Source organism: Cydia amplana, chromosome 10 (genome assembly GCF_948474715.1).
Source record: "Cydia amplana chromosome 10, ilCydAmpl1.1, whole genome shotgun sequence".
NCBI classification, from domain to species: Eukaryota; Metazoa; Arthropoda; class Insecta; order Lepidoptera; family Tortricidae; genus Cydia; species Cydia amplana.
In genome coordinates, this window is record NC_086078.1 from 10,709,663 (window position 1) to 10,735,379 (window position 25,717).

Genomic DNA, 25,717 nt, shown 5'->3' on the forward strand with positions numbered 1-25,717 from the left:
ATAGGTATAGTACCGCCGGCCGAATATCCGGCGGCCGGATACCGGATATTCGGCCAGTGTACAGGCCGGATATCCGGTATCCGGCCAAACTACTATCCCTTGCATCTCTAGTTGTTATTATATTAAAATGTTATTTATTTATGTATACCTAAATACTTTCAAACCACCTTCGAGGTTAACGGGTAAATTAGGAAAAATCTGGGTAATTTCAGGGTATATACCCACTACCCATCTCTAGCGATGTCAGTCTAGCGGTATTACAGTTGCTCATACAGCGTAGACGAGTCAATCGCTCACGTAAACCAGAGTCTAGTCATGTTCGATTACATACGAAACTCAAATCCAAGAGTCAAATAAGTACAAACTAAGTACCTAGTGGCTTTTAAAACCCTACCTACTTTGTTTCACTTGGTTTTATTTGAAGTTTATGTCAAGATTCTGCGAACGTGTCTGTTAAAATCGAGCGAAATGTTTAATTAAAGTGCAAAAATAACTTTTTTCTACTCCAGCACTTAAATGTGTCAATTAAATGACTGACAGTGATATCTAAAGCAATGTCATTTGAATGCTTTGTCTATAGGCTCATAAGATGACTGCTAGCAGTCATCTTATGAGTATAATACAACTGCTTTATTTTTTTTAAAGATACAAGTTCCGATCATCTTGATTGAAAGAGGTATGTTTTCATTTACAATAATAACTCTTTTTTTTTTTTAATAATAACTCAATTTTTTTTAAATAATAACTCTTTTTTTTTAAATAATAACTCTTTTTTTTAATAATAACTCTTTTTTTTTAATAATAACTTTTTTTTTTTTTTTGCTGCAGCTGTCATAGAAAAAGTAATGTATGCAACAGCTCATAATTGGTTCTTAAAATTCTCGGGTCTTTTTTTACAAAACTCGACTACGTCTCGTTTTGTAACTTCGACCCTTGAATTTTAAGAACCCTTATTATATCACTGTTGCATAAACTACTATTACCCTGTTGTGATCTCCATGGAAATATTTATACTTAAGTACATAGAAATTATTGCATTATCATAAGGCGACTTTATAATAATTAATGCCATTGAATGTACAATTCGTTTGGGTTCGATAAGCAATTGCGATAATATCCCTGGGGCCTTATTCGACATGCCAATTTTGACGTCGCATGTTGAAGTTCATTTGAATCTGAACTATCGTGGGTTGTCGAATAGGTAAAGATCATTATCTGTCAGTGAATCTCATGTAAACAAATCATTTCATCGCTAGACTTGATTGTCTATTGGTATGGCCGCCATGTTTGGATTTATGACATTTAAAAGGGGATTCTATGGCATAGAGTAAACTGCATTTCTATTTTCTATAGTTTTTTGATTCCTCTACTCGACGCAAGATGGAGTTAACAGTCAAATTTTGATCTTGGCGTTATAAAAATAAACCGCAAGAACATGACATGCAGTTGCGTTGGTGTAGATCTATCATGAAAACGAATATATGACAATTGTCCAGAATTAAAAAAAACTTGACAATAAACATACAGCAATACATATACCACTAAATGTCAAAAAGAAAACAGATTTATTATAATTACTAGGTAACAAATTATATATAAAGTTTAAATTTTAAACCAATCGTCGTGGTTCTTAGCAATGAACTTCTTGTAACTTGTGCGAAAAATATCATTTGATATTACACCAATTACTTTATGGTGAAGTAAAATATCATGAGTCATGAGGAAGACGGAGTAGCCACAATAAGCTATATTTTTGTCCTCTGGGTTAGATGGCAGTGAAACAGGGAGAGATAGTGAATAATGCGGCAAAATAAGCATTTATTGTGTTGTTAGTAGTTTTTTTACTAGTTTTTTTTTTCTAAAAATGAAAATTGACGCAACGGCGAGCTCATAGCCCCCTATGAGCCAGTCTGTTAGGTGCAGGCTTAAAGGCTAATCCCGGGGGAAGCGGAGCGTCGGCGACTAGCTGGTTGCATCTGCATATCAACCTCTTCTCACTTTTACCTCAGGTCCTTTGATTAATAAATTAAGGTAAAATTCGTAAGAACTAGTGCCTGTGCCATATTCTAAATTGGACGCTATGCCTAATTAGTTGATATAAATTAAATAATAAAATAATTATTTATTTAATTAAATTTATAACAACGCAACGTGGGGTTATTCATGTTGATATTTAATGGCTTATATAAGACAGCGGTCGTATATTGCCTCAGAAATTTGGATTTTGTCAGTTTGAATGAACAGCAAACTGGAGACATTGAGATTAATTTTAAACTTATTATTTTAGGTGTTCGTAAGAAATAAGGTATTGAACATTGACGGAAAATCGCGAAAACCCGGCCAGGTGCGTCGGACCACGCAAAATGGAGGAGGATTCCATACACTTACTTCTTCTACCATGTATCCATATGCCAAAATAGCAACAAAAAAGCCGAACAAAAATACCGTTTCTTCGCAGCACTAGATTTCAGTCCTTTTTTTAGAAAAGTAATATGTTTAGGTACATAATATATATGTAAGTAATTTTTGTTATAATGTGAAACTTATATGTTGTGTTACGAGACTTACGAGTAGCTAACTTTAAACTTTAACAGCCTAACAGATCCCAATAAGGCCTAGTTTACCCTCTGGGTTGGAAGGTCAGATGGCAGTTGCTTTCGGAAAAACTAGTGCCTACGCCAATTCTTGGGATTAATTGTCAAGCGAACCATAGGTTCTCATGATCCGTGGCAAAATCGGGATAACGCGAGGAAGAATAACTTTGTCACAATAAAGAATATTTGGCCAAATATAAATCCGTATTTTATTACTCTTATTTGACCTACCTACTCGTATTGAGTCGTATTTTGCCGCCTAGTAGCCTCGAATTGGTTGTTGTATGTGGCTTTCCATAAAATAAGGGTCCTTATGCTTCAATAAGGACGTTTTCATCTGAAGTTGCAATAGAAATTGGAAAGCCACATTTTTACAAGCTTTTAGTTAGTTTCATCTGTCCCGGTTCCAATCAAATCATGCAAATTAAATTTGAACCACTTCCCGGGTGTTCAATGAAGCTGAAAATTTACATAAGTACATAATATGTAATATGGGCATAGAAGGTAGCATCCTATAGAAGTGGTCTACGCGTGCCTCCGTGAGGGACAAAACATACGCAATGCGACGCTATGATAGGTAGAATTTATTTGTTATGGTGGGCAACAAATAAATTCGACCAATCATCCATGCTAATTTACGGTGAGGAATAAAAAAAAATGTGAGACTGTGACAAGGACAAACAATAATAGCGCTTTCGCTGCTACTCCTACTGAAAGATACATAAGTCTATCCCGTTCTGTCAGTTATCCCCACCACTCATGCCCAATCCAGTTTAATACTAGATTCATGAATATGGGTGACAATACAATATTTTTATGGTACCATCGAGCTGATCTGATGGTGATGATACAGACAGTAGTCTTTTAAGTCTTTTTAACTTTGTGATAAAACAACGCAACTTAATTGTATTTGAAAATATTTAAAGAAAAATACAGTCAGAAATTCGAAATTTTGTTATCTAACCTCTCAATCACTCTTGCATATTCGAGCGATAAAGAGGCAAATAGCTGAGTTTCGATTTTCGCACTTCCCGGTAGGCCCCTTTGTAAACAAACCGCCTTGATGTATCAATGTCAAATTTTTAATCGTCTGTGAAAACTTGTCAAAAAAAAGTTTAAAGAAAAGGCAAAGAGTAGTATAATATATATAGCGCTGGCGGTACACCGAGAAATTCAGTAAAATGCTGCAAATGATGTTAAAGGTATGAAAATCGATACGAACATTTGAAACAATTTGACCTGAAGCACCAACAAATAAAAAAAACGAGAGGAGTTATGACGTCATCTTTTTTTTTATGGAATTTAAAAAAATATTGTACCTATCGTGTGTGGTATTAAACGAAAGGGCTTTCTGAGCCGATTCCAAAAATATATCACATCATTACATTTCAGTTTTTTTTTTTTAAATAATACAATAAATAATTTTCAAAACATACCAAGTTTGGGTTTCTCCAGATACAATACCGTTAAAAAATGTTTTGTAAAATATACCTCAAATTTTATACGCTAATATCCTCATATCTAATCCTAATAAAGCAATTTTGAAATTATTTACATTTAGGTTTTTTTTTTAATTTTTCAGTTTTACAAAGTGTGATTATGAATCTCTCAATTAAATATTTAAAAAGAAAGCATAAAATTAATATATAACGTTTTTTTCAGAAAGTCGCTTATATCTCGGAATCTATAAGTCGTAGTAAAAATTGTCTATGTAAGAATTAAGAAAGAATTAACTGAAAAAACTCACCTTTAACGCCCCCCCTCTCCCGAGTTCTCCACCCCCACTCATTAGAACTTTTTCTTACTTAAAGCTTAGATATTACCAAAGGAACATGCAGTAGTATTTTATGCAACCGTTGTTTAAGAGAGGTCAAAAAAGGCGAGTGGCGTGAGTAAGTAAATTTAATAAAGACGCCACGAGTATTTTTTGAAAGTTAAACAACGTTGCATACAATACTTTTTCTACGACCAAGCGCTTACTTTGAAATGCAATGAAATAATAATAAAAATGGATGATGATGATTGTTTCATGTCCTAATGTGATAGGTTGTTCAGTGGGTGGGACTTTTAAGGGGAACGAAAATTTTATTACTTTTGCGCTACGACGCACGGTTTAGGAGATACAGCCCTGTAAATATTTCTCTTCCTTTTTTTTCTTTTTTTGTTTTTTAAATCTTACTTAGGGATTTCTTAAAGGGGAACGAAAATTTGATTATTTTTGCTCTACGACGCACGGTTTAGGAGATACAGCCCTATAAAGATGAAAAAAAAAATCGTACCAGTAACCAAAACATGTCTATGGTTCACTCGTCTGTCAGAAATGACAATTAAAATTAGGTTGGCAACAATGTATTCCATACAATATTTTTTAAGTGGTGATTACACGAAGTATCGTAAAAGTGCCAAAAAGATACTGCTAACTATAAGATAAGAACTATAGGGGGTTTAAAGGTGTGTGCACGACCCTTTAAATGACAAATAAAAGTACGGGAGTAGAAAAACCAAGTTTCAATACTCTTATTTTACCCGAATGACATTATTACTCGTATTTATTCATTCGGACATAATATTCGGACATTATATTCGGCAGGGCTATTATTACACTTTGTAAAATTGAAAAATTAAAAAAAAAATTAAATGTAAATAATTTCAAAATTGCTTTATTAGGGTTAGATATGAGGATATTGCGGATAATTTGAGGTATATTTTACAAAAAAAAATTAACGGTATTGTATCTGGAGAAGCCCAAACTTGGTATGTTTTGAAAACTATTTTTATTATAATTTAAACAAAATGACTGAAATGTAACGATGTGATATATTTTTAGCATTGGCTCAGAAAGCCCTTTCGTTGAATACCACACACGATAGGTTTCTAATTTTTTTTTTTCATACAAAAGAAACATGACGTCATAACTCCTCTCGTTTTTTTTTAATTGTTGGCGCTTCGGGTCAAATTGTTTCAAATGTCCTAAAGATCAATCGTACCGATTTTCAGACCTTTAACACCATTTGCAGCATTTTACTGATTTTCGCGGTGTACCGCCAGCGCTAGAAGTCGGCAGCAAAGAGTAGTGTAATATATAGGACAGTCGGCAGTCAACGTTTGTTCCTAATAAATATAACATTGATGAATAAAGGCGGTTTCCTTCCGCGAAACCAATTTCGTTATGTGCCACCATTAAATTTCGCTCGGATATGCAAGAGTGATAGAGAAGCAAATACCTATCGCAATTTCCCCCATTCCCCTTTGGATGGTTCTTGTTTGAGTTATAATAATGTCATTGTATGGAGGACTCAACCTTTCCGTTGCATTTTTAAAGTGTTTTATATCGACATGACACTGGCTAAATGCCAAAAAAAAAACCGCTGTCATAGTAACGAAAATAATAAACACGTCAATCGAAATAAACAACGTAATATACAAGAAAAATTGGAAAAATAGTATATGATAAATATGTAAAACATCATTAATTATCGAATTAAAATTACATACAACATTGTGTAAAAAAATTGAGGCAAATTATACAGCCCGATTATACGGGTTACATCTTGAAAAAAAAAATGATTATCTTGGAAAGAAGAGTAAATATACATAGGTGAACACAATGGTGAACAAAGGTATAGTAAAATAGGTAGGTAAATAATTCAGGGTTTGCTTGTCTGGTCCACGCATGCTGTACCTACCACGACCACGGCACGGCCGTCTCCTGCTAACTTTTCGCTATAATATTAAAATCATAGGTATTAGACCTATGATTTTACTATTATAGCGAACAAATATTTCATGTTCATGATCTCGAATTTAAGACTTTAGCTTAGATTTATGGCGTGCGGCCTAGCGCGCGTTGCCTCTATGAGGAGCTGTCAAAGCGCTTTATATCTGTATGCTTCTGATGATGCGGATCAGCATTGTTATCCAGCGGGGCAAGCGGTCAGCCTGCAGGCCCTGCAGCCTTTCTGGGCACCCTACCGCACTTGGTAGGTCACCACGATTTAGGGCAAATAATTTATTTATAAGTTTTTAATAATATATATCTTATACCTTTAAACGAGCAATTCTTGTATATTTATTTATTTATTTATATGTATATATATTTCGGGGATCTCGGGAACGACTCTAACGATTTAGATGAAATTTGCTATATGGGGGTTTTCGGGGGCGCAAAATCGATCTAGCTAGGTTTTATATCTGGGAAAACGCGCATTTTTGAGTTTTTATATGTTTTCGAGCAAAGCTGGGAAGACATTAAGTTTTTAATTTAAGTGTTTTTATCATGTTTCATATTTAAACTTACAGATGTGGACCACCAGCGTGGTTTTCTTATTTCCTGTTACCAACCTGAAACACCATACCTACTTGAATATCAGAAAATAATCTATAGTGAAGAAAATTAAATAAAGTTTAATGCTTAAAAACTTTAATGTTTTATTAAAATTAAACGAAAAAAAAATGTGTAAACTGAAATATAGCTGGTCAACCAAATCTTGTCAGTCAAAAAAGGCGCGTAATTCAAATTTTCTATGGGACGATATCCCTTCGCGCCTACAACTACATTTTTCAAATTTGCCGCCTTTTTCTACTGTCAAGTTCTGGTTGACCAAGTATAGATCTAATTTTTTTATTTGTAGTTGAATAACATATATGTATTTAATTTCCTTTAATTAAAAATCATCTCTGTGTAGATACATATTAAACAATAGGTACTTTTAGGTCTTGGTAAGTAATATAGCCAAATACAGTAGGTCTTATGACTATATTACTTACCAGTATTTGGCTACATTACTTACCAAGACCGGAGCCTGACCTGTCAGTCACCAACTATTTTGATGCTCTTTGTAGGTAGCATCAGAATAGTTGGTGACACAAAGTTACCAAGTTACTAAGGTAGGTACCTATATAGTAGGTAGTAGTAGTGCAATATTTAGTCAAAATATTTTGACTAATTTAGATTATTTTTATGCCAAAAAGGTAATACAAGCTATAGCTGGTCAAGCAGATCTTGTCAGTAGAAAAGGCGGCAAATTTGAAAAATGTAGGCGCGAAGGGATATCGTCCCATAGAAAATTTGAATTTCGCGCCTTTTTTACTGTCAAGATCTGCTTGACCAGCTATATTCATGTTCCACTTAGAAATAAAATACGGACTTTTCTGAATATATGGTTTACGAAATGTGTTAAGGTACAACTTGTGGTTTGTTAACGTGGATTAGAAATAGGCAGCTTGAGTTGAGAGAGGTGATGAGTAAATTGTTTAATTTTTTTTACAATTTTGAGCGTTTATAAGAGAATGTGTGGAGCAAGCATTATTTGACGTGTAGGTGTGGGTTCAACAAAAAGATCGCTTGTCAATAAGGCATTCTTGCTGTTAAAATTCAATTATTAATAGCCTTTATCGACCATCAGCAATGTAGTCCCTTTTTGATTGATGGAAATTGTCACGTAAGTTCCACTACTCGCCGCCGCATCGCCTACAGCGCATTCGTTGGTCTATCGCTCACAAGATGTCATTAATTCATGTAAACTTACGTACTGAAAAAAAAAAGTTTTACTCTTTGCTATAAATTACCCTTTCGCACGTCAAAAACTCCAAGATGGTGCCGAAGGTCATAGAGAACCAAGTCTACCTTTGGAATCATTACTTGTCAAAATTTGACATTAGCAATCCACAGTTAGGTGACAACCAAACCAAACCATTATAAACCTTAAAGTAATAATAAAACAAAGTTGTTTTTTGTTAAATTATTGTTTGTACCAAATGAACTTCAGCACTTGATGAACTTCAAATGAACTTCAGCAGTTGAATTTCAAATGACGCGAAATCTGACAGTTGTACATGTCGAATAAGGGCCCTGGTCTGCTTACGCAAATGAGCATATGTTACTCGGAATTACTAGTTTCTTATATCCGTTTGGATATCGAGGCCAATATATATACCCCGATAATATTGTCTCCTAAAGTCTATTTTTTTATTCGGTAGACTGAAATGACAGTTAATAGTATGAAATGACATTTCATGTCCATACTATTAACTGTCATTTCAGTCTACCGAATAAAAAAATAGACTTTATGTCACTTTATATCCAATCAGTATCTATATTTTGTAGTTCGAGTGCCACTCCTGAAGTCACTTACCAATCTTACCATTAAACTCCGAGTCTGCCTCAAAGCATTCGTGACTAGACCTACCCAGAATGATTTCGTTAGAACTGCAGTATTGTTAATGCCGGGGCCACACTAATGGTGAAATTATCGCGAATATCGCGATAATCAAAGGCGTTTCCCGGCGTTAGTGTGGCCCGGGCATAACAAAGTCGAATAACGTGTCTGCTGTAGGTAAGATAAGCCAAGGTTTGCTGATACTTGGTAATTCGGTGATACTCCGTTAGAATCTTACACAATTCTCACCATGAGGAAATGCGAGCTATAAAATCGTTGACAGCTGTCAGTTTTGATGCTTGCAAATGGGGTTGGCAGCAATTTAAATAAAATGCTTACATTTCATTCAGCATTGTAAGCTCAGCGTAAGATAACATAAAAAAAAAAGCATCAACACATAACAACAACGCATTATGAATTACTAAGTATCACTGATAAGCCAAGGTTTGCCCTATATTTTTTATAATAATTCGACGTACAGCAAGCTTAATGATGAGAGACATCGTAAACTACGTTTATTACGATTTTTGTTTACATATTCGGCCGTCGACCTTGACCGGCGTTGCGAATGAAAGTTTCACCGATCGTACAATAGTGAATCACTGCGCTGCGTAGGCGCAAGACAGATTGTGCCCAGTAGATGAAGCATACCTTTAATATTATTCTCTCACTTTTCCCTAGTCTGTTGTACCATCAGCTGCAAAAGTGCATGGATACTTTATCAATGAATTCATTCTTATTTCTCCATGCAATTTCGCAACTCACTATATGTGTATAGTAATGTACTTATCTACTCGCAGTAACTACCGTTCTATCTGCCGTTCTTCTTAAATTATCATATCATATCTACTCAAAGGTTAACTGAAAGAGATCCTTAAAAAGGGATAAATTTGCCTTTGTACCTACTGACTGTTATGTGCCATATTTGTATATTTTATACAGTAAATATTTAATATAATACAAATACATATAATGCTTGCTTCCTGTAAATACGATCATTTCATATTAGTAGGTATATTCAAATAATTTATTTCAGCACAAATACAATCCCCAATCTATTAGTGGCCTTATAAAGGTAACATTCAGACTATTGCAGCACTCAAATATTTAAAACTACAATTTTGTGTTAGCCTCCTCTTTAAAATATGCGGAATCTATAGAAGGTAAGCTATGTAACGTAGCCATGTTGTCTGTCCTTCGAGCTATGATCAAGAAGAAGATGAACATTGGCATACTTATGAACGATCTGTGATCAGATCCTAGGAGGCCAATTTAAACTTACATTGTGAGATCAAAATGATATCTAAATGATGTCAGTCATATTGTTTATTTATTTATTTAAACTAATTGCACAAAAAACAAAAAAAAATACAATTGGCGGACGTATTATCTTTAAGAATAGGTGGGTCGCTTCGTGTAAGATTTTCTCATAAGTATTTTTTTTATTCGGGCTGTATCCACAATCTGCTTCAGGCGGCCTGAATGGGCGTACCCAGAATTACCCAGAATTTGTTAAGGGATGGGGTAGAAGTAAATAAACTTATAAATCTTGGGTCAAATTTTAAAAATTCTTAACTTCGGATCAGACAGCAGGGTGGGGCAACGTGCGTACGCCCAAATCAGGTCTCTTCTTTCGCACTATGACTTTGGGCTTACTGAAAGCCATTAGGTACTTCTACTTACCGTTCGGCAATCGGCCTGTACCTATACATTGCAAGTTCCTGATGATTATATATGTATTAGCATAATTCATTTTCTGTATATTTTTCAACAACAAAATATTGTTTCTTTTCACATTCTTATATCTTTTATTCACTTGTTGGTACTTATGTAGGATTTCAGCTTGCTCCGTATTAGGTACGTATCTATTTATCTCATAGATCGGTGAACGCTCTAATTAACGTCTCACCAATTAACTGTTCACGGGTGGTAACTTGTGATATATAGGGATCGCTCGTTTCCGATGTTTCTCAATGGCAACAGGGCATACAAAGTAGAGTCATTTACAACTGAGTCTAATTATATATTATTATATTTTGACTTGGATAAAGTTACTCGTACATTCCATTGATGGGTGCCTTCCATAGGCAAACTTTAACTTCAAGTTCATCCATAAACTAACAGAACTTGCTAATTGGTTAGAATTAGAAGCTCAAAAGCAATATATTAGGTATCGAGTTAGGCTCACTAGAGTTTATTATCGTTTAAAATATCGTTAGCTTCCTTAAATACTAAATCAGCTTCGAGCAAGGGTCCATGGGTACTAAGCCATGTTAACGTACTAAGGTTAGAGAGTAATTAGACCAACATACCAGTCTGGCACAGGTGTGGAATTGTGGATCCATCTGGCAATGTAATATTTAATGTGTCTTGTAATATAGATTTTAGTGATTTCTGATGTGTTGGATTCGTCTGTGCCCCAATTAGCAGAAAAACTATTACAATATTGATTACCCGTCTTGTTCTAACTGTATTAATTAGAGAGGGACGGGTAGTCGATCTCGCGGGCGAGATAGCGTCGAGGCGCTCCCGTGCTAAATAAGCCTACTGGAGAGAAAACGTCGAGAAAAACCTAAATTAACAAAAATCTAATCAAACCATAAAGGCTCGTTAAGAATTAACGTAAAAAAACTGGACCATAGTTGTACCTGTGGTTGTACTTAAGGACTATTTACCTGAGTTTACGGTAGATAACTATGTGCTTGCACTTGTCATACACTGGTTTCCATGAAGCTATTCGCTTGGTAAGCGATGACAGTAACAGTCAGGTACTCATTATCGGTCTGTAAAGAATTCCCCAGGCGTATGATGGCAACTGGCATCACAGCGTGAAAACTTTGAGCGACATTTTTAATAGAAAAGTTACAAGAGGGTTGTATAGAAATGGTTAGCTAACCTAATCCATTTTTTTTGTCTTGATATGCCACGCTTTGATTCTGCATAATAACAGTTAGTTTATATTTGTGCGCTATGAAAGCCTATACCTTTGTAGCCTTTGACCTATACTTAGTATTATTGTCAGTGGAGATTTTAGTTGTGAAGATAAATAAGATATAACTATTCATTTAGTTTATATCATACTAGCTTCTGCCTGCAATTTCGTCTGTATGGAATGATGATGATGAATTGATGATGATGATTGATATTAAATAACCCTATGTCCGGACAACCAAATTTCTTCTAAATCGGTTCAGTGGTTTAAGGGTGAACAGGTAACAGACATAGACAGACAGAGTTACTTTCGCATTTATAATATTCTAATACAAGCTTTTGCCCGTGACTTCGTCTGAGTGTAGTTAGTAGATTGGGTCTGCTTTTTATTAATTCCCCATACAAACTTCCACCCTCTTTTCACCCTCTAAATTTATTGTTGACTGATCAGAAATGCATAACCTTTTCATTATTTTTTACGAAAAGATAAATTATACTATCCCTTTATATACCCGCGCGTATCCCTTTATATTACGCGATGATTTCTGAGATAGATTTTCTTTCCCGGGACTCAAACTATCTCTAATCAAGTATACCAAATTTGAACTGAATCGGTTCAGCAGTTTAAGCGTGAAGAGGTGACAGATAGACAGACAAACTTTCTCATGTATATTATAATATTAGTATGGAAGTATGGATTAGGGATTTGAGTAAAAAGTGCTAAAAACATCGTCACGGAGCAGAATTTTTCTCGGCACTTGCTCAGACTAGTAACTTTGCTAAATACAATGACGTAGGAACATTTACTAAAATACTTATATTTTCAGTTCCAAAAAACTTATTATAAGTATAAAAAACTTATTATAAGTAATGTTTTAAACGAAATTTTGCAAAAACAAAGTATGGTCTTATTTCATTGTTGCGCCTATTTGTCTTATTCTTCCTAATTATGACTCGCATATTATGCGGCATTTCCCTTGTGTCATGAACTTTACTAGGTGATTGCGTTACTGTACTGTTCTATTCTCTTCCACTATCGCTTATTAAATATATTAAAAACGGGTCACTCACGTATGACATGTCGAGCGTTTTTCGACATAAAGTACACTGAGTGACCCGTTTTTAATATATTTAATATGTCTGTGTCTCACGGAAGTTTTGTTATTAAAATCGCTTAGTTTTATTTACCTCAATGTTACTAACCATTGTGGGTCATTGTTGTCGTTGAAATATACTTATACATGTACATGTTGAAATAATACATTTAAAAAGGCTTAATAAAGAAAGAGACAACTTAACGACAAATTATTATTTAGAAAGAAAGAAATAAAGAAAGAAAGGAAGAAAATACATTTATTTACGTCAAACCAAACCAGTTAATTACATAAAATACATACAAGAGATAGACGTTAAAAAGGACCCCCACTCAGCGTAATGCTACGCTAAGCCGCAGCTCTGATTTGTGGTGACCTAACTTATAATTAACTTAAGGCTAAGGAATAGAGGAAAAAAAAATAGATAAACCCGTTATTAAAAGAAGAAAGTTATGAGCTTACCGCCATTAAACATAAAACAAAACAAATGAAACACTTTGAGTAAGAACGATGTAAAAATGATATGAACTGAAATGCTACAAACTAATAAAAAAGTTAAATATTTCTGACTTTAAATAATTTTCCATACAATGCTATCTTAAGAAATACTTGACAATGACATTATTGTTTTACGAACGGAGTAAGATCTTCTTTAATGTAATATCTCGCTGGTACAACTTCGAAAAATTTTCCACAGTAAGCGTATACAAATTCTAAAGATTTCTCCATAAAAGCTCTTCCAAAGTATGGTGCCATACTCTTACCGGCCTGATTAAGTAAGCTGATGGCTAGAGCACCTGGAAATATATTAAAACATAAATAACTTGAGTCATGTGGTAAAGCTTAATAACAGGTAAGGTTTATTTTGAATACTATGATGTATTTAATAGAGAGTAAATTTATATATAAAAGATTCCACTAAAAAGGGAGATCATTGGGTTTAGTTACAAAACTAGCGACCCGCCCCGGCTACGCTCGGGTTACACAAAACCTTAACAAATTATACACTTTTTAAGCCTTCCTCGAGAATAATTCTATTGATGTGTGAAAACCGCATGAAAATTCGTAGAATAGTTTTCGAGTTTATCGCTAACATACATACATACAGACAGACGCGGCGGGGGACTTTGTTTTATAATGTGTTAGTGATATACATACATAATAATATTATAGGTAAATCTGCAACGAGATTTTTTTATATGAATTTCTAGTTTTTTTTTTCATTAATATTAAATGTACTTATTAAAAACGCTTCACGTAGGTATCACGAATGTTTTGTTATTAAAATTAATATTAATACTTACTAATATCTTGTTTTCCCATGAATATGTTGTTTCCTTCGAATACCAGCTTCCCCAATATTTCAGAATCATATTTTGTTTGATCGTAAATCGATGTCAAGTAAATTTCCCCGTCATCAGCCTTGTAGGCATAGATTGCAAAGTCCAAATTCAAGTGAAGTTTTTCTAAAAAAAAAAAAAAACATTTTCAGTACAAGTAGTTTTATAGTTCAATACGTAGCTAAACATTGTTTGTTTAAACGCAGTTGTTTGACCCCAGAGCTGAAAGCAAGGGTAGAGGATTGAAATGGATTTAAAGAATTACTTACTACCACTCGTACGTATTTACAATATTTTACGCCTTGCTCTGGGTAAAAAATACCTACCAATATTTGACTCAAAATCAGTATCATCAAAATCAATTTTATAACTTACCTACTCTGACTTTTCCCATTCCATCAGCGCGGATAAATTCTCCTCCCAATAATGTCTTGATTAAGGGGCTGGAGGAAAAAGCTTTGTAATGTCCTTTTACCGTGATGTCGCATGTCATATCCAAGTAAAAGTGTCCGTTGGGAATGTCGGTCCTAGAAAATGTAATTAAGGATTTCTTATACTACGAAAAGTTACCGAAAGCGATGACAATCAACACATTCTTTTAAAAAACGTCTTGTTATTTAGGGCACTCTTATTTGTTATTGGAAGAGTAGGATGTTCGTTTTATTTGTCTGATCTGGAGCCCGTTTCTCAAAAGCTGGTACCTTGTAATAATAAAATAAAATAAACAATGAAAATTTTATTTCAGGCAACAAATAATATAAGCCGATGTCAGTTGTTGGTAGCTTTTGTTAGAGAGGGTTGTAGAAAGCTGTCAAATAGTGACATCCGCTTGTATTACAAGTTACAAGCTTTTGAGAAACAGGCCCCTGTTATAGTAATTAAAAATTAATAGACATAAGTTTTACTAACACTGATTTAAACTTTCACGATTTTTACACATTATTAAATTGCGTAAACGAATATCGACAGTCGATAAATCGAATATCGTTAGTGTTGTGTGTCGACAAAGTGACATTCCTAGTGCGCAAAACGTTCAAGCGGATAAATAAGACCAAGTGCGGGTAGTTCGAAAAACTCGCGCGGTTAGAAGATGCTGATGTCAACTTAAGCCAGTCTTCTCCGAGACCACGGGGACAACGCCGTCCTCGAAACGTCGGAGGTAAATCTTAAAAACTTAGATACGCGATTAAGTCCCGTTGTACAATTTAATAATAAGTTTTACTGTCAGAGGTACCGTGGTGACGGAAAATGTCGAGTATCAGCAGCAGGAGTGAGTTGTCGAAGTACCTACTCCACTTCTGCTGCCTGCATTTTATGGCTCATCTGGAAAGTAAAAATCATTACTTACGTGACGTTATTTAGCAAGCAGTCTTTTACTCCTTTAACTATTCCATCTTCCAAACTGATATCAAGCAGTCCTAGGATGGAAACGGACACATTCTTCAGCTCCAAAGGGTCTACAGGGGGAATCCCCAATTCTTTCACACCGATTTTGCCAATATCTGATATAACCGACTGGTACAGTTTTTTATGGCACTCACTGTCGCTCATACTGCATTTATTTAGCGAGCCAACTATAAAACAATAAAAATGAAGATTTGAATCAATTTCAATAAAATTGGAATTGTAAGAAAAATTATAACCACAGCTGTAATAGGGATGATGACATTGATGACACATGTTGAATTTTATAACAAAATCTAGTAAAATAGATAGTAAATGAGCAATTTATCACAATAATGTGGATATTAAAATAAAATACGGAAATGTTACAAAACTACAGGACCTGAAAGTTTCAAAATTTAAGTTTTTTTTAACTTCCAAAAACGATAAAAGTAAGGGTACTATTCGATTCCTTACATTTTATACAAAAAAATATTGTACAGCCACTATATACATAAACGCAATATTTCGCGGACAAAAACGCAATTTTCTTCTTTTTGTCCATACAGTCATACTACAAGATGGGATCTCAGGAACCTTGACGTCACGTTCACTTGTCCTTTTGTTCAGAGCGTTTCGCGAGTGAAGTGCGACTGTCAGACTTTGACTATAATTTCTGACTTTTGTATTGCTTTAATGCAATGGGTCCCATATAGACATTTGATCCTAAAAACAAACCCGATCGATTGATGTCATAAATGAAAATTAGTCATGTAGCCTATTGTATATAGCATATTTTAAAAGATAATAGGCTAGATGACAAATTTTCATTTATGGTATCAATCAATCAGGTTTGTTTTTAGGATCAAATGTCTATATGGGAACCATTGCATTAACCCCTCATTTCCCAGGACCTCTCAAATCCATACAATTCCAACTCCTATTGGAGCCACTGGGATCTGTCAGGTTAAAGCAATACAAAAGTCAGAAATGATAGTCAAAGTCCGACCGGCGTACTTCACTCGCGAAACGCCCCGCACAAAACACTATATGAACGTGACGTCAAGGTCACTGAGATCACATCTTGAAGTAACAAAACAAGAAAATTGCATTTTTGTCGGTAAAATATTGCGTTTATGTATATAAGTAGTTGCTATACAATCTTTTTTTGGATAAAATGTGAGGTATCTAATGGTATCCTTACTTATTTCGTTTTTGAAAGTAAAAAAAAAAACTTTGAAACTTTCAGGTGCTGTATTTTTGCATTATTTCCTTATATTTTTTTATATCCACAATATTGTGATAAATTGCTCATTTGCTATCTATTTTACTAGATTTTGTTATAAAATTCAACATGTGATTACTACCAATAATTATTAATAATTACCAAATGAGGCGTCGCCAATCAAAAACACTGAACACAATGTAAATAATAAGGCAAACATGTTTCTGATACTAGAGTCAGTGATAAGAATAAGCCACATTGTGGAACCTCAACCTTAAATACCTGCTAGCACTAGATTTTTTTTTACAATCGTTTACCATATGAGGCAAGTTTTAGGGTTCCGTGGTAACAAGATGCCAAGCCACATTTAACCTATACCACCCATATACGTCATCGGTTACAAGATTTGAATCACAAATACAAAACATATGCAGTGAAGTAGAAGTGTGTATAGAGTGATCTTTCTGGTTTAAGGCCTAAGCAAACTTTTTAAATCTTTAAGCTTAAATCTTTGTGACTATGTTAAAGTGTAATAACTAGTAATAATTAGTTTTTTAACTGTAAAATTTATTTGTGACTAAATTATCATTTGTAATTAAATTTTTATTTTATTTTATTTGTACATCATTTTAATTTTAATGTGTACCTATGGAATTTGTCTGAAATAAAATAATCTTATTTATTTACTTTTATTGCGAGGGTTTCAGCCAGCCTATTATGGATAGCTTTATCCATCTTTATCCACGTGATAAAATAACTGTCACTGTTTAACACCGTGGGAAAGAAAGTGACGGACACCGTTTTATCACGCTGTCACGTAGACAAGAACGACCATCATATCCGTACAGGGCACGAGGGTTAAACAAACTTTTCTACCGAGTGAAACACAACCACTTTCACCACACCAACGCGTAGAAAAAACAAACTGTAAAAGCTTTACGAATTTAATGAATCAAGAGAGCCTTTACGACCTGGTGTGGTGAAATTTTAATGATACTTATGTTAGCGCCTACATGGTGCTACCTTCATGCGGTGCTGGCCGCTGATCGCCGTACTAATTTTGAATTGAGTTTTCTTGACATTGACTAGAGATATATATGATTTTGTTCTTTCTGTATGAGATTATTGATTTTTTTACACAGCAGAAGAAATGTTATTTATTTTGTAAAAACGTTAAAATGTTAGAATAAAGTGTATATTAAAATGATTGTATGTTCTTAAACATATTGTGGTGACCCCGACGTGATGAAATTCGCAATATTTGAATGAAGATTGCGCTGAGTTGAAATGAAGACTATTCTTCGGAGAATGTCCCAATTTATCCAATAACGATTACCAGATGTTGTGAGTTTAAGCCGGTGAGAGCACGGATGGCTATTGCTGGTACCCATCAACTATCAATCGCTATTAAATTATCGTAAGTAATTAATGGGTAATTCTACGAAGCGCGGGATTATTACTGTAAGTACCTCTATGTACCTAAATTTGCTTTAATGCGTATGCAAGTATAATTTACCAGTTTAAAATAATCTCGCACCCTCAAAATGGAAGAACTCAAACGACAAAGAGGAACAGTTCGGAGAGCTGTAACTTTATTTAAAAAATTCCTCACGCCGTTGTTAGATAAAAATAATCTAACTCAAGTTCTTATAAATGAATGCACTCTTAGGTTGTCTAAAATACAGGAGGCATTTAATCTTTTCGATGAAATTCAAACTAATATTGAATTACAGGATGATTCTCAGAATGAGCTGGATGCTCGAGAGGCCACAGAAAATGAGTTTTATTGTGTAATGGCTCAGGCCCAAGAGGTAATTGCCGCCTTTAAGGAAAAAGACCATCAAGGGGACGAGTTCTTCAGCCAGAGCAGCCGTCAGCGCGGAGGAGCGAAGAATGTGAAACTCCCGCAGCTAAGACTTCCTCCCTTTGATGGAAAGACAGATAAGTGGCTAGAATTTAGAGACCTTTACCTGTCTTTAATACATGACAATGAGAACATTGATGACGTTTGTAAATTTCACTATCTCAAGTCATACCTTCAAGGCGATGCAAGCTTAGTTATTAATTCTGTGTCCGTCTCAGCTGAGAACTATCCTATCGCTTGGTCTCTTTTACGCGAGCGATATGATAATAAGCGTCTGTTAATCAACCAGCATTTAAAGGGTTTGTTTAGCATAGAGCCTTTGTCGAAGGAAAGTGATGAGGGTTTACGCAAATTAATTGACAATTTGTCAAAACATTTACAAGCACTCAAGTCTCTTGGTGAGGAGACCGATAAGTGGGATACCTTGGTTATCTATATGGCCTCGTCAAAACTTGACGTTAGTACCGCGCGAAAATGGGAAGAGTTTCGTAGCGACATAACTTCGCCGTCATTACAGGATTTTTATAAATTCCTTCGTAACAGAGCTGACGTTTTAGAAACGGTATCTAGCTCGAGAAACGACAAACGTCAAATTCAGACGGATTTAAATAAAAACGACAAACGTCAGAACGTTACTCGAACTAAATGCTTTGTTTCGTCAGGCCTGTCACCGAAATCGTCGACTAGCGTGGTGGTAAATGAGTGTCATTATTGTAATCAGGATCATAGGCTAAGCGATTGTCCCAAATTTAATACTTTATCGGTTGATGAGCGCTTTCTACAGGTAAGTCAATGGAAGTTGTGCAAAAACTGTTTACGCCCCGGCCACACTGCTTATCAGTGTCACACCAGCACTGCGTGTAGGGTTTGCAAAAAAAGGCACAACACCATATTACATAAAGAAATGACTAACCAGCAACAATGTGAAGAGGAAGCAGCTGCTGGACCTAGTAATAATATTTCACGTCCTCAAATGTCAGCAGCTCCTTCGCCTTCAAGCGTAAGTCAAGAATCTAGGCCTCAAGCATGACTAGCACTGCCGCGCGCCGATCCGTGGGTCGAATCGCGCTCTATGTATAAAGACGCTAGCGGCGGCGTAAGTTATGATGAGACTTCGCTTTCGTCTATCGCAACAAACTCGACTGACACGACTGTCACGTTAACAGCGGCAGATCGTCGTCATATTATGTTGGCTACAGCTCTAGTTGAGGTGACTATTCACGGAAACAAGTTTGTTTTGCGCGCGTTATTAGACAATGGTAGTCAGTCCTCATTTATAACTGAAAAGGCTAAACAAAAGATTAATTGCAGTACAATTATTGTAAATCGCTCCATTTCGTGTCTTAATAAAATACCTTTGTTTATAAATGAATATTGTGATCTTAATTTACATTCACTCCACACGTCATTTATAGCTGAAGTGAGGTGCTATATTGTAGCTGAGATTACGGAGGAGCTTCCTGCAGTCAAGATAGGAGTAAAAGTAGATATTCCTAACAATATTACCCTAGCTGATCCTAAGTTTCAGTCGCCGGCAGAAGTCGATCTCTTGCTTGGTTCCGATATATACTGGGACTTGATTGGGCAAAGAAAAATCAAGCTAGGTATAAGACAACCATATTTAGTAGAAACCGAGCTAGGTTGGATAGTGGCTGGCCCTACGGGGGGGAGGCCCAGGGACTCTACGAGTTCTCATACTATCCGCTGTAACTTTTCACAAGAAATTAAAAATCAGTTGTCAAAATTTTGGGAACTGGAAGAGTTACCTAGTTCGAAACCTGTAGTATCTTCAGATGATGCTTATTGTGAAAAGTTCTTTAGCGATACTACGCACCGTAATAGTGACGGAAGATATATCGTGAGTATCCCCTTTCGAGAATCGCCAGATACCCTTGGTGATTCATACAAAATGGCCGAAAGGATACTCTATAGTATTGAAAGGAAAATGTCTAAGAATCCTAAACTTAAAAAAGGTTATTCTGATTTTATTAAGGAATATGAAGACCTTGGGCATTTGACTGAAGTCTCGAAAGCTGAAGAAGGTAGTCAGTTTCTCCCTCATCATGCTATTTTAAGGGAACAGAGTGAAACTACCAAACTACGTGTCGTGTTTCATGCGTCAGCAAAAACTACGTCAGGTAAGTCCTTAAATGACATACAGTATGTAGGACCCGTAGTGCAAGACGACCTGTTGTCTATTTTGTTAAGATTTAGGCAACATAAATACGTAGTTACAGCGGATGTAGAGAAAATGTACAGACAGATTCTAGTAGAGCCCAGCCAACGTAAATACCAGCAGATTCTTTGGAAAGACCCAGATACTAGAAAGATGCGTATATTACAATTAAATACAATTACATACGGAACTGCTTCAGCGCCTTGTTTAAGCACGCGATGTTTGCTGCAGTTAGCGAAGGAATGCGACAGTCAAACTATCGCCCAAATAATACAGCATGATTTCTATATGGACGATCTTCTGACTGGCGCGCAAACTGAAGCGGAGCTTGGCAACATATGCGAATCAGTTACCAATATATTAAACGGAGCTTGTTTACCTCTTCGTAAGTTTCATACGAACGCTCCTACTATTGTCAAAGCCAGCCTAAGTACCATGATACCTAAGGATTTAGATTTAGATGGCCAGTCGAGTGTTCTGGGCTTAAAATGGCAACCAGCACCCGATTGTTTACAATTTTCTGTGGACATTGAATCCATACCGCCAGTAACAAAACGTACTATTTTGTCAAACTCGGCAAAAATATTTGATCCTCTCGGCTTACTAAGTGCGGTTACAATTACGCCTAAAATCATTCTTCAGAGGTTGTGGTTATCAAAACTGGACTGGGACGATCCAGTTCCGGATGATTTATGTAAAAAATGGACAGATTTTGTAGACAAGCTCAAACAGTTGACAAAAATGAATATACCGAGATACGTTTTGTGTAGTCAACCCGTAAACATTACTCTACACTCATTCTCAGATGCATCTCAGGATGCGTATGCTGCATGCATTTATTTAACCTCCTCAGACGTTGAGGGCGTCACACTTACACGTTTACTGTGCGCAAAAGCAAAGGTTGCTCCTTTGCGGCCGACATCTATTCCACGTTTGGAACTTTTAGGCGCGTTACTGTCTGTTCGATTGACTGTCAAGGTTCAGAAATCGCTACGCTGTAATATTGAGCAAGTTTTCCACTGGACTGACTCAGCTGTCGTTCTAAGTTGGCTGCAAGCGGAGCCTCGGAGTTTAAAAACGTTCGTAGCAAATCGGGTTGGTGAGATTCACGAATTGTCTCAAAATAGTTCATGGAGACACGTGCCAGGAGAGATGAACCCTGCTGATTTGGCATCAAGGGGGGTTGACCCTCAAAATTTATGTACCGCCGACCTTTGGTGGCAGGGTCCCTCTTTTCTTAATAACCATATGTCAAATTGGCCACAACTGAATCAGTCCATCAGCGATACAAGTTGCATACCCGAAATGAAAACGTTTACTCTTATCGATAATACCTTAGATAAAAACTACGGTGTCGTAGACTTTGAAAGATATTCAAAGCTGACGACTTTGCAAAGAGTCTTTGCATATGTGCAAAGATTTATCTACAATTTAAGAAATCCTGCGTCTAAACGTTGTGGTTATTTAACCACAGAGGAATTAAATTCATCTTTAAAATATCTGACAAAGCAATCTCAACTAGAGTCTTTCGGTGATGATCTTTGCACACTGCAAAAAGGTAAACCTTTACCTTTAAAGTCTCGAATACTTAAGCTTACACCATTTATAGATGAGGACGGACTACTACGTGTTGGTGGTCGTATTCAGAATTCTTCAGTCAGTTACACGCAAAAGCACCCCGCATTATTAGATGCTAAACACACGTTTACGAAGCTGCTTTTTCAACATGAGCATAATAGAACTTTGCACGGATCTGTTAAGCTAATACTAACTAATCTACGTAATGAATTTTGGCCTATACGCGGGAGAGGTTTAGCTAGGAGTACGGTTAATAAATGTAAAAGGTGTTGGATTATGAAAGCAAAAACCGTAAATCCTATAATGGGGAACTTACCTGAAACCAGAGTCACGCCAAGTCTGCCCTTTAAGGTTTATGGAGTTGACTTTACGGGACCCTTCTTGATTACAGATCGTAAAGGACGAGGCTGTAAGATAACCAAGGCTTACTTAGCTCTTTTCGTTTGTTTTTCGACAAGGGCTTTACATTTAGAACTCGTAAGTAGTCTTTCGACTGACGCTTTTATTCAATGTCTCCGACGGTTTATATCTCGTCGTGGTTATCCATCCGAGATTCATTGCGATAACGGTTCAAATTTTGTAGATGCGAGTAACGAACTTGCTTCCTTTCTGAAGTCTAGCAATAATTCTGTAGCTTCGTGGGGGGCTAATGAGGGTATAAAATTCGTATTCTCGCCGGCTTATTCTCCACATTTCGGAGGGATATGGGAAGCCGGAGTTAAGTCAGCCAAATTCCATATGGCGCGGGTCCTTGGCAATACCCACATGACGTTTGAAGAACTGTCAACGCTTTTCAATCAAATTGAAGCCATCTTGAATTCTCGGCCGATGACCTATTTATCGACCGATCCCAACGACCTGGAGCCATTAACGCCAGGCCATTTTCTGATCGGACAATCATTGATGTCTTTACCTTCTCCGAACCTGTTGGACATCAACCCAAATCGGCTAAGCAGATACGAGCACATCGAGCAAATGCGGCAGCAATTTTGGAATCGCTGGCATAAGGAGTTTCTGGCCGAATTACAGGAACGGATTAAGTGGAAGGTCGACACAAAACAACTTCAAGTTAACGACGTGGTTGTCGTTAAAGAGACAAACGTCCCTCCAATGAAATGGAGAATGGGTCGAATAGTTAAGTTGTACCCCGGACAAGACAACGTATCCAGAGTGGCGGATGTTAGCACGGCACGTGGCATAATACGAAGAGCAGTTCATCGTCTATGTCCACTACCCAAACCGGAAGAAGCTTTCTTCGTCCTCGAGGCTCTACCTCCTCGAGGGGGGGGAGTATGTTAGCGCCTACATGGTGCTACCTTCATGCGGTGCTGGCCGCTGATCGCCGTACTAATTTTGAATTGAGTTTTCTTGACATTGACTAGAGATATATATGATTTTGTTCTTTCTGTATGAGATTATTGATTTTTTTACACAGCAGAAGAAATGTTATTTATTTTGTAAAAACGTTAAAATGTTAGAATAAAGTGTATATTAAAATGATTGTATGTTCTTAAACACTTATGCTTTCTGTTAATTACGCTTATGACCAGTGCAGCCCTTGATCAGGGTAGAGCGAAATCGGGTTTTGGCGCCCTTCGTGGAAGTTTTCAAGCGTATTTTCCACACCCCCCCCCCTCGCCAAACTCGCGTCTTTTAAAACATTTTTTTTCTCATTTGCCATTTTTGGCGCCCCCCTTGCCATCCGGCGCCTAGAGCGGCCGCTCCACTCGCTCTACCCTAGATCCGGCCCTACCCTTATCTATCGGAAACTGCATAAGGTGTGTCTAATTATTTTAGTCATTTTGTGTATTGGTTTGCTAATAACAGGCTAATAATTATTTTATTACACATATTTCATTTATTAGTTATCACATATTAGATTAATAAAAGAAGTTTCGCTCCAATGTCAAGGAACCTTTGCATTAATTATATTAAGTAGGTATTCTGAAAAAACAAAACAAAAGCTACAAAGAATTAACATGCCTAAACCAAAAAGCAACGAAAAGACTGCGCTGACCACCATACATACAATATTATACGTTTGTTTTTCGTAGTTGTACCTACGGCGGTAGATGGAGCGTTTTTTTTTTCGTGACCTGGGCATATTCTACATAAAAAATATAAAAAAACCGGTCAAGTGCGAGTCTGACTCGCGCACGGAGGGTTCCGCACCATCAACAAAAAATAGAGCAAAACAAGCAAAAACACGGTCACCCATCCAAGTACTGACCCCGCCCGACGTTGCTTAACTTCGGTCAAAAATCACGTTTGTTGTATGGGAGCCCCACTTAAATCTTTATTTTATTCCGTTTTTAGTATTTGTTGTTATAGCGGCAACAGAAATACATCATCTGTGAAAATTTCAACTGTCTAGCTATCACGGTTCGTGAGATACAGCCTGGTGACAGACGGACGGACGGACGGACGGACAGCGGAGTCTTAGTAATAGGGTCCCGTTTTTTACCATTTGGGTACGGAACCCTAAAAACTAGCCATAACAAGATAATTTATAATACTAATATTTTTGACTCGGCATTTTGACCTTTATTAAGTTTTTTACATACGATTTTTCATCTTTTATTTAATCCGGCGACTAGTTTTTAATTTCTGCCTTAGCCTTTTGATGTAGCAATGGACCAAAAAAGTAATTCTTAATTAAAACATAATTAAAAAGACTCCGCTGTCCGTCTGTCTGCCTATCTGTCCGTCCGTCTGTCTGTCTGTCACCAGGCTGTAACTCATGAACCGTGATAGATGATATATTTCTGTGCCCGCTATAACAACAAATAGTAAAACCAAAATAAAATAAATATTTAAGTGGGGCTTCCATACAACAAACCGAACAAACGTGATTTTTTGCCGGTTTTTGCGTAATGGTACGGAACCCTTCGTACGCGAGTCCGCGAGATCTTTTGGTCGATATCAATGCTATAGCTGAGAGCGTTTATGAAAATTGGCTGCCCCATTGAAATTATTTGCCCTGTAGAACAATTACAGAGGAGGCGTTATGTTTCTCATACATGTGTCAAACAATTAACTTATACATTGTATCAATTTTGAATTACTTTGTAAATATCGGTCGTCACTAAAGAACAAACTTTTTAATTTTTATCTGAACTTTACATTATAATTCGTATTGGGTCCAAATTTTTAATTTGTAGTTGATTAGGTTTCTGTAACATTTCGATAAAATTGTATTGATTTGAAGAGCTTCTCAATATGTATAGAATAAATAAAATTAAAATAAATAAGCCGTTTATTCCTTAATATCGCTACAATATAAAAAGAGAGTTAACTCCTGTGATCCTATTAAGAAACTCACTAACGTTCGTTTCTTAAACCCACACTCGTATTTTAATGCCTCTCATTATGTA

At 36.1% G+C, this 25,717-nt stretch overlaps 2 protein-coding genes across 2 annotated transcripts in view; both read right to left on the bottom strand.

Moving 5' to 3' along the window:
* The window catches only part of LOC134651423 (circadian clock-controlled protein daywake-like), a 360,230-nt gene that overhangs the window by 141,810 nt on the left and 192,703 nt on the right, over positions 1-25,717 (bottom strand). The gene's annotated exons all lie outside the window — the stretch shown is intronic.
* Positions 13,393-16,984, bottom strand: LOC134651414 (uncharacterized). The gene is made up of 5 exons (XM_063506518.1): positions 16,888-16,984; positions 15,466-15,691; positions 14,493-14,644; positions 14,082-14,243; positions 13,393-13,574 (listed from the first exon to the last, which is right to left on the bottom strand). The coding sequence occupies exons 1-5, from the start codon at positions 16,982-16,984 to the stop codon at positions 13,399-13,401; spliced, it is 813 nt and encodes a 270-aa protein (XP_063362588.1). The 3' UTR covers positions 13,393-13,398.